Source organism: Hipposideros armiger, unplaced genomic scaffold (genome assembly GCF_001890085.2).
Source record: "Hipposideros armiger isolate ML-2016 unplaced genomic scaffold, ASM189008v1 scaffold_135, whole genome shotgun sequence".
NCBI classification, from domain to species: domain Eukaryota; kingdom Metazoa; phylum Chordata; class Mammalia; order Chiroptera; family Hipposideridae; genus Hipposideros; species Hipposideros armiger.
Window position 1 is genome coordinate 1,184,084 of NW_017731485.1, and position 13,871 is coordinate 1,197,954.

The 13,871-nt window shown below is 43.6% G+C and overlaps 1 protein-coding gene across 4 annotated transcripts in view; it reads right to left on the reverse strand.

Moving 5' to 3' along the window:
* Positions 1-13,871, reverse strand: part of RBBP6 (RB binding protein 6, ubiquitin ligase) — a 30,344-nt gene that overhangs the window by 4,203 nt on the left and 12,270 nt on the right. The window contains exons 4-17 of one of the 4 annotated variants that reach the window (XM_019649874.1): positions 13,349-13,393; positions 11,244-11,332; positions 11,047-11,143; positions 10,529-10,668; positions 8,925-9,038; positions 7,871-8,043; positions 5,775-5,878; positions 5,315-5,652; positions 4,284-4,380; positions 4,046-4,124; positions 3,895-3,949; positions 2,643-2,711; positions 1,105-1,467; positions 717-818 (exon numbers count right to left, since the gene is read on the reverse strand). In XM_019649874.1, the coding sequence (XP_019505419.1) occupies positions 717-818; positions 1,105-1,467; positions 2,643-2,711; positions 3,895-3,949; positions 4,046-4,124; positions 4,284-4,380; positions 5,315-5,652; positions 5,775-5,878; positions 7,871-8,043; positions 8,925-9,038; positions 10,529-10,668; positions 11,047-11,143; positions 11,244-11,332; positions 13,349-13,393 (1,865 nt within the window). The remainder of the gene's footprint in view (positions 1-716; positions 819-1,104; positions 1,468-2,642; positions 2,712-3,894; positions 3,950-4,045; positions 4,125-4,283; positions 4,381-5,314; positions 5,653-5,774; positions 5,879-7,870; positions 8,044-8,924; positions 9,039-10,528; positions 10,669-11,046; positions 11,144-11,243; positions 11,333-13,348; positions 13,394-13,871) is intronic. The other 3 variants (XM_019649875.1, XM_019649876.1, XM_019649877.1) reach the window with 3 other exon arrangements.

Consider the following 13,871-nt stretch of genomic DNA (forward strand, 5'->3'; position numbering starts at 1 on the left):
CAAGAGGCACAGAGGCCTCTATTGGAGTGGAATAAAGCACAGAGATCAGAGCAATCACTGGTTACAAAACAAAAGCGAAATCTTAACAATCAGAGTGAAGTGCATTAATGTACCGTGAGTTATATGAGCTAATTAATTCAATATTTTTTTAAAATGCCAATTACATTTTATTTCCTAGCTGATTACTTAATTAGGAGTAATTTTTTTGTCCTATATTAGCCAATAGTCTATCTTTAAAAGAAACCACATTTCAAGTGTCAGCTTTAAAAATAATTCTTTTAAACAAACTTCCAGGGAATTTATAATTCAATTTTTCTATCAATAAAGCAATTTGTATTCTACCATACTTCAGAGCTACACAGGTGAATGTTCTGGCAAGAAGCTGTAGCCTCAGGTAAAGGGGTCCTCAGAAATGTTCTGTGGCTATTTCCTTATTTCTTTCCTTCCACAAACATTTCCCAAGTATTTCACATTCAAATTACTTCGAGGGACAAGGGCAATTTAATCCCCATAACTGCTGGTTCTACACGATAGAATTGACACCGAAACATTATTTCAATAAACAGATACTGGGAAACCAGCTGCATCTCCACTCTATGTGCCTAGATGGAATCGGGAAAGCTCCGGAAGTGCCATGTGACTTATATCCATAGCTAGTCCCTGGGTATTCAAAGTCCCATTTGTAATTCTGTTGCGAAGGCTTGCAAAACACTAACCTGGAAAATGAGCGCCTACGCTCCTTTTGAATCTTTTTGTATTCCATCAATTCCTTAGCAAAATCATTTGTAAACTCATCTAGCTTGGACTTTTTCTTTTCCCTAGTAAAATAAAGTTAAAGAGCGAAAGTTAACAAAAACCATTTAAGAAAACTAACAAGACAAATGTAATTAGATCATGAATGAAATGAATGAAATTGCCATTAGTTTTCCACTTTAAAACTAGAAATAACTAGGAATCCCTGAGGAAGTTGCTTGTATGGCTTTGGTTTCATTTGTCGGTGATTTTTCTTGTGCTAAGTGGGAACACTGGAAAATGTTCCCAACGATACCTACTTAAGTTACATCAGAAATGAGTGTGTGTAATAATTCAAAGCCAAACACTTACTCTTCTTTCAGCCGCCGCTGCTCTCTATAGAACTCTTCCCTGGACAAAGGTGGTGCCTGTGTTGTTGGGATGGTGTTTGAATGAGCTGTCTGCACTCCTGACGATACCCAAGGTGCGGACAGATTGGCTGGAGCTGGCGGGAACCCCGGGGGAGGGACACTGTACCCAGCAGGAGGTGGCTGGCCAGGAGGAAACTGAGGAGAAAACTGAGGTGGGGGTACACCTGGGGGCAGGGGCAGCGTGTGGGGCGGAGGCGGGTACAGAGGAGGGGGCGGCACAGGCACGAAGACGGGCGCCGCTGGCAGCGATGGGCCTTGCGTCCTCTGGGACCTCTCGCTGTGGTGTCGCCCACGGTTTATGCTTCTGGGAAAATAAATTCCAAGATATTATTCCTTCCAACTGAAATCATCGCAGACAAGTAAGCCTGTCTGTTCTGTCCGTAATTATCTTCAAACTTACAGGCAGTGGGACAGAATCAACTATTCCAATAAGTGCAAGAACACAGACACGTTTCTATGTAAAAGTAACCATGAAGGCTGCCCAGGGACGAGACGTCTGCACGGCCACGCTGTAATTACTAGCTCTCTCCTGCGAGGTCACAGGTATTATCACTCCGTCATGCCCTGTTCCTTCCTAATCTGTCCTTTTAAAAAACCAACTGATAAGTTTAAAAGAAAAAACACTTCCTGTCATCTTTTTGAGGAAAAAGTGGGTAAAGACCCTTCAAAATAGAACAAATGAACTAGTTTTAACATTTATAACGAACTGAAATCTCCCATGTTTTCTCTCCAAGGCCTAGGTGTGAACAACAGTGCTGGCCGCAGTTTCTGAGTTTCGCCTCATCAGAGAAGTCGTGGCTCCTTTAAGAGTGGGCTTCTTTCTGTTACGCTCGAGGTCCTTAAATTACAGGCGATTGTACCCAGCAGCACTGCAGAGGGGTAGATTTTAAGCCTCTTTTCCGGGTCTGATTGTCAATATGCTCTCCCATTAACGTGATCTAGTAACGGAGCCTTAGCAATCCTATTCCTGTTCGAGTTAACTGGGGGACCCTCTCCCCTGGGGCGAGCATGCCCTACAAAGGGAGACCAGTGGCTCACTTCTTGTAAGGACTAACGCTGCTCATGTCTATTCAGAGCTACAGCCCCCAACAATCTCGTCTCTTCTTTTAGAAAGAGGTGCTAAGAGGAGGCTGGGAGAAGTGAGTGTAGGAGAGGGATCAAGGCATCTCTCTCTTCACCTGGGGAAGCCCAGCTAGCTAGCTTGTGTTTTACACCGACGCCTTAAATGCTGCCCGGCCCTAACAGCTACCTTCCACCCCCAGGCACGTGAGGCAGTGTGCGCCGTGTGCAGACGGCGGGCAGCCGTCACAGGGAAGGAGCCTGAAGCCATCACTATAAACACTAAGTGTAACTCCTTTCTAGGCCTGTTCAGGGCACTTTCTGAGGACGTAACTCAGTGAGGCCAGCACAGCCCACTGCTGTGCTTTAACTTCTCAGTGTCATCAAGTTTCTGTTTTTCACGGTTCTGAGCGAGCCTACCTGTAGCAGCTCCTCTCCCCTCTCCTGATTTGCTGTGGTGGGGAAACCAGATAGCCGAGCTTGTTGGAACTGTGTGGGAAGATAAGACAGGTTGAGTGACACATGACCGTTTAGTGTGCAGACTCCGAGACACCAATTTTAACTGTTCTGAGAGCTTTCTCCTACTCCTTACCCCAACTCTTACACTTGTTCCAGGCAGAAGAGATGCAAGTAAGCATCATACTTACTTAAAATTAACTACTTTTCCTGATTAACACATTGTGACAATAAATACACCTCAATATAGACTATTTCTTCAATATTAAGTTTTTATCAGCACTCTGTAAGTTACAGAAAAGGAAAAAAGCCCTGGTTCCTGCAGGTGTGGTGGGGCGTCACATGTCAAGTAGGCGGCACCCATCAGTCCTGCAGATCAGGGGCCCGGCTGTGAAGGGAAACCACGCCCACTGTCATGTCACGTAGACACAGGAGCCGGGATTCAGTCCCAGGTCTGCCTGTCGCCAAACCCCGTGTTCTTTCTATTGACATATTCTACTAGTCTCTCACTTAACAAACTTTTTCTATAAGAAATTTCATTTACCTTTGAAACAAAAAAAATCAAAGTTGTAGAATATAACCCAGTTTATATAAACATATAAGCTTGTTTATGTGGATTACATGAGCAGAACTGACTGTATAAATAGAAAGGTAATAAATAATGTATTGGTTTTTAATGACATAGAACATCCTACAGAGAAGATCAAAGTTTTTTTCTATTGCAGGGCAGAAAATTATATCCTACAGATTTTCATAGGCAATAACATTTCATTAACATGGCACTGAAAATGAGAAATTGTGTTTAGTAGGCTTTAATCTTAATATATATACATTTACTAAAATTTTGAACATCCAAATTAAGAACAGGAAAAAGTGTAATCTATTTGGAGAAGTGATTCGGTCTTTAGCCTAGTCTTGCAAGTAATTCTTATCAATTCATTAAGTGAGGTTCCATTAAGATCACCATTTGTTAAAAAGTAGAGTTTCTAAGGTTTTATATTTTACTATTTTAGAAAAGAATTATTCTTACTTTTAGAAAATAACTCTTCATATAACCTCAATTTGTGACATTTTAGATAAAAGTGTGTTAACATGGCATCTAAGAGAGGGGTTGACAATAGAAGGCGTTCGGCAGCACACTGCCCAGGGTATAACTCCCACCGTCTAGCTCGAAAGCCATCATCTTAAATTAAGATGATTTTAAATGTGCACTTACTGTTCCCAGCCTGGTCGGCCAGCGCCCGGACGAGCAGTATTTATTCTTACTGGACCTTGGAAACAAAATAAACAAAAACAATGACTAAATGTGAAACTGCATTTAAATTATTTTCTAAAGGAAAAGTTCTAGCCCCAATCATTTTACTCACCAGTTGTAGGGATCAACTGTCCATGCAATAATGACTGTCCAAGCAGAGATGGGGTTCCAAGTACAGGCACCTGGTAACCCTTTAGGAAAAGACATAAATAAAAAGAGTTTAAAGAAACAGCTAAAGAAAACCCCCAAAACACAAACACCACCACCACCACAAAACCCCCCGAAACCCCTAAATCAAAAAACTGCTGTAAAAATAATCTGCAAGTTTATAAGAAGCCAGTAAATCTTGCCTTTTCTTCCATAAGAGCAGAGAGTGCAATTGAGGGCGTTCCCTTTGAATGTTCGGCTGCGAGGGCTGCAGCTGGCAGCATTTTACTATCAGAATCCCTAGAAAACGACAGAATTGATACTATGTTAAAAAGCCATGGAGGATCAAGGGTAAAAATCACATCTTGTTACTAACTGTGTTTATCCATCACCAGGCATTAAGATGAGTTAAAACAAAGATGATGAAAACTTCTGAGGAAAGTGAGATGGGACTTTTGGAGAGTTGTTCATATACAAGTGAGAAGTAAAAGAACTGATGGCTATGATAGAAATCGGTTCAACTGTAAGAATGGCAAAGCTTGAAAAAAAGATCAAAGTGGGACAAAAACAATACAGGACTAAAGAGTCAATTCTTCTTTGAGCTCTAGTGTTAGACCAAAGGGGGATCTCAGACAAGCAATGGACTGGGCCTCATTCCTACTGTCAGTCAAATAAAAGGCTAAATCATATCAGTGGGATTTCTCCCATCGATGTGTAAGGGTCCCATCTACGTGTAAGCGTCCCATGCCTTCGGCCGTCTGGAACAGACCCCTGGCACCTGTCTTTTAAAAGCCAGCTGAGTTTTTAAGCATTTATGAGCCACTGAACTACACGGTCCAAGGTCCCTTTCACTTCTGAAGTGGAGGATTTAAGCGAGTTTTCACTCTTTTCTATGTAATTATGCTCCCAACAGTGACTGTTTCTCCTCTCCCCCTCTACCAACACTTTCTCTTGCCTCCACTTCTCCCAAATTCTTAGTTCTGTTCACACCTGCTCTTCTCAGTACCGGCAGGACGGGCACAAATCAATGGCAGAGTGCCGACAGTAAACCACCCAACACCTAATCAACTGTACAGCTTTTGCTCTTGGGATGCTTCATCAATCAGTCGCTTCACATACGTCGCCCACCTCACTGAGCAGTGGTCCGCGAGGACGCACATGCTGCAGGTCACCCAAACAACAGCTGAAGCACAAAACAACCCCTTTGCTCTCACTTGTCTCCAGACAGACTCACCGGAAAGGCCCGTCCGCCTTTTCTGAGTGGACTGATATGGAGACTGTAGCAGTGATGTCAGGTACAGGGGTTGGGCCAGAAGGTGGGTTTCCAGGCACAGTGGGGGCCAAGGGAGACTGATTAGAAGCTAAAGACGACAGCGAGGGAGCAGGGTGGGCTGACGAAGATGTTGATGGAATCATCAGAGGGTCCTGCTGTCTCGATATCGGCGATCTCATCAGAGGCTGCAGGTTCCGCTGAATGAGTGGTCTTGGAGGTGGTATTGGAGGGGGCGGTGGGGGCAACTGCTTTCGCAGTCTTTTCGTATAACCAGTTTCATTTTTGAAGTTATTAACAGCCTACAGACACCAAACAAAAATGTAGAAAATGTGATGCAGTATTTACTCAAGTACAGTTAAATTAAAAGATTACAAAAGTTTTCATAAAAGGGTTATTATAAAAGGGATGCAAAGACAGGTACCTGCCGTAAAAACTTATTGGCGATCAAAGCGTCAGGGGAGACGTCATTCTGATGGCATGTTGGACACGTGTGGTCATCTGATTCCAAGAGCGCCGTTCTTATGCCTGGGTAAGATGTAGACATGAATGACAGCACAGTCCTGTCGGTTCCATCACTCTTCTCCAAGCACACATCACCATTATCCCTCGTCTCAGCTTCAGAAACTTAAAAGTAAAACCTCTCGCCTCACAGCACCCTCTGCTCTAACTTCTACCTTAAAACTGGAAGTCATGAATATAATTTAAACAAACGTTTAAATTGCAAGAAAAAGCACTCTTTCCCAAATACATTTCTCTTTGTTGAGCCAGTCACTGGAGCGTTGCAGGCAAAAGAACAGAAATAAGAGATAGTCTAAAAAGAGGAAGACTTTATGTGGCTTACATAGGGTTTTAAAACAGCATCACGAGAAACGTGCATTATAAGAAACAGAAACGTTATTCAGGCAAAGAAATCAGAGACACACGCGGCCCAGGAGACAGGAATAACAAGACCAAGTGATAGGGTCAGTGCCAAGTGCTCTGTTGTTAAATCCCAGACACGCTCGATCAAGTCTCAAGCGACCCCCTCTCTTTGACTTTTGTCTTCACGAAAGAGGACCCAAAATACAGATTTATTATTTCAACACTATTTTTAGAGATGAAAAAGGTAAGAGCAGTAAAATTTTCAGATGACGTCATTTTCATCCAGGTAAGGGACAAACTTAGGATAAATGGCAGGAAACAAAAGAAACCAAAGTGCTAATACAAATGATTAGAAAAGTCACAAGTAACCATGTGGCAGATGTTGGGTAATGTGACTACAGAGAGCTCTCAATTATACTTGGGAATTTTAGAACAGTCGTCCCTCCGTATAGTGGGAGGCAGAGGAGTGGAGGGACACGTGCCCAGGCCCCCAGCGGGTGCCTGAAACCATGGATGGTACTGAACCCGACATATACTGTGTTTTCCCTACACACACCCCTTTTCACTTAAAGGAAGCCCCTTCCAGCGTCTCTGTGGCATGTCCGAATCACCAGCATCACTCCTTGTGCTTTGGGGCCATCAGTGAGTAAAATCAGGGTGACGTGAACACAGGTACTGTGATACCATGACAGTTGATCTGATAACCGGGACGGCTACTAAATGACTAAGGGCAGGCAGTGCACACAGTGTGGCTACAGGGACAGAGGGAGGAGTCACGTCTAGGATGGGACAAAACCGGATAGCATGAGATTTCATCACACTGCCCAGAAGGGCACACAATTTACAACTTATAAATTGTTTATTTCTGGAAACTTCCATTTAGTATTTTTGAACTGTGGTTAAGCAGGGGTAACTGAAACCGTGGAAAGCAAACCCATGGATGGGGGCGGGGGGAGTTACTGTGAGCAATTTTTCACAATCTAGGAAAGGGACTTAGCTGCCATTTAAAACTATTTCCAGAATATCTAAGGCCCCAAAGGCTTTTAAAATTCTGTATAACGTTTAAAAATTAGTATAGGAAACAAAAATCCTACATTTTATAAAACCTCAGCAGAGTCACCCTGATGAAAGTACGGGAGGAGTCAATTCTAATATTTAAAGGGACAAAGAGGCTGGGTTTTTTTGTTTTTGTAAAGTAGCAACAAAAGCAGAGTTCTCGCTATTATGTGCTCTATCATCAACATTTCATATTTTATTACTGAAGTACCCACTGTTCCTAGGAGCCTTTCCAAGTAGAAGAGCTGACCCTTGAACAACACAGGTTTGAAACGCACAGGTCCACTTAGATGTGATTTCCCCCCAATAAATACATATTTATAAATGTATTTTCTTGTTTACGATTTTAATAACATTTTTCTTTTTTCTAGCTGACTTTAAGAATACACAGTATGTAACACATATAACATGCAAAATACGTGTTAATCGACTATCTATGTGATTGGTAAGCCTTCCAGTCAACAGGAGGCTATTTTGGGCATGTCAAATGTTATACATGGATTTTTGACTGCAGGGTGGGGCAGGGGCGAGGTCGGCACCCCAACCCCCACGTTGTTCAAGGGTCAGCCGCGCACATATCGGAAGGCTCACGCGGCTTACATTCATCACAGTAGCTGTTCCCACAGCAGGGGATGACGACTGCATCTGTCATGATATCTTTGCAAATGAGACACAGCAGCTCATCTGGAATCGGGTCATCCTCTTCAGAGGAAGACGACGGCTCCTCTGGTAAGAAAGGTGGCTTTTCTTTCTTCCCAATTGCATATGCCTCTCTGTAAGAGAAGGTGTGAGCGTTTTCACACTACTAAGCAAGCAGGCCAAGTATTTCCAAGAAATTCACATGTTCTACTGCACCACAGTGGGGACTCATCACTGAACACAGGGCCACAAGTTATCATCAGCTGACACAGGGGTAACACCCTCCAAAGTAAGGGAGCAATTAGGAGCATATCTCTCTAAACAGCAGACATAAAACAAGCCCCTCCACAAATATCACGAAAAGAAACAGAGATACTATAGAAGTGGCTAAAAATCTTAGAATTGCTGCTAAGCCCAGGAACGAGGGCCAGGGAGGTAATGTGACACAGCGCCTGCCACAAAGCTCTAGTCAGTGACAGAGAAGGGTTTCAGCTCAGACATGGCAACACCCCGATCACATTTCTCCTGCCCGCCCAGGTTTCCTGGAGAAAAAATTCCCCTCCAATGGTCTAACAGGCCCCACACTCCACACCTGGGAAGGGCTCAGAGTGAATGCCGTAACATAGGAGGCTAATCTAGGTACAATTAAGGGGAATGTCACCAGCCACAGCAATATCAGCAGCCAGATTTAGACTTCAAAGCCTCTGCTCAAGTGATAATTAGTATTCTAAAAGAGATTTATCTATTTATAGTCGATTTTTACATAAACGATTAGACTATGTGTTACAAAAACTTAATGTTAACATCTCATTAGACATTTGGGTCTATTTTTTTGTACAAATGCATTTTGCAGAAATGCTGGATATTAAATATACTCAAAATGAACAAAACGTGCTATTCTCAGCCTCGTCTCACTGCTGCCCACCTCCCCCTCTGTAACCAGGAAAAGCTGTGCGACGGCACCCCGGAGGCGGCCTTCCACGGCCCGAGGGCCAGTGCTGGACAGCGTAGGTACCTTAGCTGTGTAATTTGTGCTGCAGTTGCTCCATAGACATCACCACGATTCCAGAAATAAGTGTCAATTTGCTTATGCCCCACCGTTCCCAATTTGTGAAAGAGGAGTCTCCCACTGCCCGAGAGAGAGAAAAGAAAACAAAAGAGGAGGAGAGAGGATAGAAAAAGAAACAGAAGAAGAGTCTGAGTCGCGTCTCAGGGGTGTTGGTGGGGAGGGCGAGGCTTCATTTAAAATATTCGGCTCCCGTTCCCCAGCATTGGCTGTGTGTTCGGTACAAACGGGCTTTTTGTATTTCAGCATTCCAAAGCAATCAAGTTAATTATTAGTGAGGGTTCACCAGTCAGGCTAATTTTCCAACACAAATTTCTATTTCTATTATTATATTAAGATGAAGCGGTCTGCTCTTATATTGTGTCTGTAAAAATCATCAATTTCGACCTGAAATTGTTTGGAAGGAAGCACGTATGAGACGTCTGAATCAGGAGCGTAACAACAGGCTGCGCCAGGATGAGCCACACAGACACATGGTCGGGACAGGCGGGGGTGACGGTGACAGAGCGGGCGAGCAGGGGGACGTTTAGGGAAACAGGAATCTTATGTGTGAGCTACAACCAGGTATTCACTACAACACACACTGCAAGACACTAAAGCGTTTCCGCATGGGCCCCACAGCGCGGCCGGCTCACCGCACTGCGTTTCTGCAACCCAGGCGAAGCTGCGAAAACAGTTCTCGTGGCGTTCGTTTGGGCACTGATGGCACAGGCACCTATCCTCTAAACCGATGTTTCTCGAGGGAACGTCACCACCTCTGGAGGACCCGTTAAAAATGCAGCTCAGGGTGCTGTCATGTAGCCTCTGGGGAACGGGACCAGCCCATTTCACACAATTTTGTACGACATTCTTATTCTCTATCATGTTAGAGAACCAGAGTCCAAAGAACACTTAGTGCCGTGGTGTGCGTTATGTGAGCCCACAGCTATTGAGGGGCACAAAGAAGGGACTCGGAAGTATCAGGAAGAGCAGATAAAATGGGAAGCTATCTGGCTGGACTGTGCTATTCGGTTTTCATGTCTACCCATTTCACTAAAAATTGGCTTCTAAAATAAAATCTGGAAACACATGAAAAATAAGCATTAAAGGATGGCCTATAGTGCTACATGCGGTCTGAAGCAAAGGCTTACAAAGCGAGCCATGCTTCAGACTCCTAAGATTCACACAGAATCTTAAGCCTCAGCTCAGCACCTCTCTTCCTGGCACTTAAATCTGCCCGAACATCTTGCAACTTTTATTCTTAAGTCTCGTTCCTCAAAATGATTAAGATAACTGCCTTGTTCTCTTAGAAGTGCAAGTAGCGTGTAAGATTTTGTGGGAGTATGGGCATGAATAAGGAAGAAAGCAGGGAATGACAGAAAAAGAAAAAATCGGAAGACTACAAGGGAAGTGACTCTCACTGACAATCAAAGTCCCCAAATCCACTTAAATTTGCTTTAAATGGAGCAGACTGCAGCCTCTCATTCACAACACAGAAGTAGCCACGTGACAAGCCCGAGGCGTAATGAGACACGACGCGGTCCCCACGGGTCACACCTCCACCGAGCACTTACGCGTCTATGGTGGGTATTGCATATTTCCCAGTGTTGGTGAGCATGGCGCCCTTCATGTTCGGATCCTTCACTTCCATCATAAAACTTCTGGGAATCCCAGTGCTCTTTTTAATCCTAGGACCAGACTCAAAATTCTTATCCTGTTGGGCGGGAGGAGAGGAAGGTGGGAGAGGAGCAGCAGTTACCTTTATTATTTTACATCAGCCACACGCAGCTCCCTAACCACCTATGTCGTCTGTGCTGCGTGACACACGCCATCTCCTTTCACCCCACAGCAGCCAGGTGTGTGAGCTACGTCCTACTACCGAACCCACGTCACAGGGAAAAGCAACAGGCTTGGAGAAATCAGCTATGAAGCGCAGAACCAGCCAGGACCTGAAGCCTGGCAACTGGCTCGAGGCTCTGGTCACTTGCCACTGGACTAGAGACGGCAGGACTGACTGAGATAAGTAATATGGCTAACATGTAATTAACTGTAAGAGAAGCAAGGTGGGCCATACTTTGTACTGTGGACTTACCCCGTTCGTCGGGCAGTTCTTAATATAGTGGCCAGGTTTACCGCACCGGAAACAGGTGTAAGATGGAGGTGGTGGGCCAAGCGGTTTCTTCATGTAACTGCAAAGGAGAAAAAATTACATGTACATAAACAATGCTTCTGATGGGGGGGGCAATGCACCCCAAAGGGCCTATGAGTAGAAAATGCTTCTGAACTTACTTGACTGGGTCGTATTCATGGCCAGATTGCGACATCATCGCTTTAATTTTATCTTCTTCAGAAGCATTCGCTTCAGCCAGATTGGCGGTCTGTTTAACAGGTAATTATTTGACACACACATTAGAAACACATTTAAGACCACACAGCCCAAGACAACACCACTCGCCCTGCAAAGCGCCGTACCTAATCTGGCCTAAAAACAGGTACTGACAGGCATAACCTAGACGAGGCCCTGGAAGCTCCTTTGGTGTCTGGGTGTCTGCGGGCTGGAGAAAGTCTTTCTGGGGGCACTCAAACCTTAGACCCTGTTTGTACCTTGTGTCAAGAGTTGCATATACTCCCCTAGGAGTTAAATGCTGAGATGAAGTTAGGAGAGAAACACTTGATGTTTTTCAACCTTAAATATAATTCAAGTGTCACAGCATCAAGACTGTGATTGATACTCACAAGTTGGAGGTAGGGTTGGGGGTAAAATAACTGAACACGTTATGCAGCAGGTGATAAAAACCAGAGGCTCTTTAGGGAACAGTGTCAGTTTCAAATTAAGTGCGACGCACATGCATTGAGAGTTCGTGGTTTTAAATCCAACTCTCCAAGTTTTATGGACTTTGTTTACAATAGTCTAGATATAAGCAGGGTCTAAGGGAGTGAGTCCTAATACCTCGAATCTTCAAGCATCTAGCACTCATATCAGCCACTCACTGAGGTTTATCTTTACATTCATCCACAAAACAAGCAACCAGTTTTAACATTTTATTGTAATTTTATATACAAAGAAGGCTTAACATTAACAGAGCTTAGAACAACAGCAACATTTACAGAAAACTGGATTACAGATGTTGAACAACTAATTTGTTTGAACCCAAACATTAATTTACAAATAGCTGGAAAAGAAAAAATCCCGCATACCTCCGAAGCTCCCCAGCTGCTTCCCACAAAGCAACAAGGTAGGACTGTGGTCCTTACAGTACATACGAGTTCCAACAGTGAACTATAAACTGCTAACGATGGCACCTCTGTGCCAACCCATTTGCGTGAGGAAATTAGGAGAGGATGGTTTTAGCCTGCTGTATGTTCTAGAGTCATCGGCTTTAATGCTTAGTTTCCCCAGGACAGGAGCTTAAAATTAAAAGCTGCATTTGTTACTAGGACATTTTGAGGTACATTCTAGGACAGGGGGCACAACCTGTAACACAGCCAAGGAAGAGAGGCACAGCACTAATGGGAAACCCAGCAACTCATTCATCTCGGTTGCTTACGTGCGCTTTCACATTTCTGACAGTAGGGGAAAAAAGGATTTGGGGAGACTTCCTTCTTGGCCCTCAAAAATCGGCCTATTCTGTAATATTTGCTTCTTTTTTTAAAGGCACGACGTGCAAGCTGAAGTCATTGTTTTAAAAACTAATCCATCACTAGTGCTTTCTGCAACAAAAAAATACACATTGTTGAGCAGAAAATGCAAGCGATCTTATAGCAAACATGGCATATACAGTGATTTCCGGAAGTGACAATCTGCCCTTTGCCAGACACACACATGGTATATTCCTGCAAACAGCTTTACACATTACATAATTCATGTAGTCTGTGTTCAAACAAATTAGGTTGTTTAAAACTTCTTCTAATGCAGACAGACTACAAGTCTAGAGCATAAAGAAGCAATTGTATCACATTTAAAATGTTGACCATCATGGGTTCAATTCAAATATTCAAGAAAGAACCATGCAATCGTCCGTGTAAAGGGAAGCTTCTACTTGGCTGCTTAAAGAAAGTCCACATAATTTACAGCCAAAACCAGGGAATTCCTCCAGAACTGTTAGTTTCCAATGTATAATTAAACAAAATGAATGAGGGGAAAAAACGAGTAAGTGTAGCTTCCTGTGTTTCTTCTGTCTTGAAGATGAAAATACTCCAACATTATGGGGAGGCTGACAAAATACTCCCCCTATCTTCTCAAAACCGCACCTACTCTTTACAGGACAGTAATAATATGTACAACGTTTCTGCAAAATATCTCCTCCCCCAACCCCTTTCAAAACAGCTGTTCCACTTAAAAAAATACGATGTTAGAAGAAAAGTTATATTTTCAAGAATATATGTATATATACCTTTGTAAGCTGGGCCAGAGAAATAGACGCAGAAGAGTCATCAATCTGTTCACAAAAAATTAAACACACATTCAAGTTCCACAGTGACAACATCTCTAAGTGATCATTTAGTCCCTAATGCCACTTAATGCTTACACATTGGGCGCTTTTAGTTTCCTAAGGAATGTTCTCAAGCTGAACGCGTAGCTTCCCTCCCTTATCTCTCCCTACGTACTTCATACAGTAACAAGGCTGACAGCTGAGGGAACGCGATCACACCGAAGAGGGGACAGAAGTTATCACAGGTACTCTGCTCAGAGTGGGGACCGAAAGCGAGCCCTGTGTCTGTCTGTCACCGGTCTCTACATTTGATGATGCTCAACACAAGGGACAGGAGAGAGAATAAGAACTCTGGCTCCTGGAATGCCAGGGCCTAACCCGGGAGAACAAGCAGCTCTTACAGGCTCCGATAATCGCTTTGATAAAAGAACTCCCACAAAAGGGGCCCTTTTTTTTCCTTTTATTGAGCATGTATTGCTCCGTC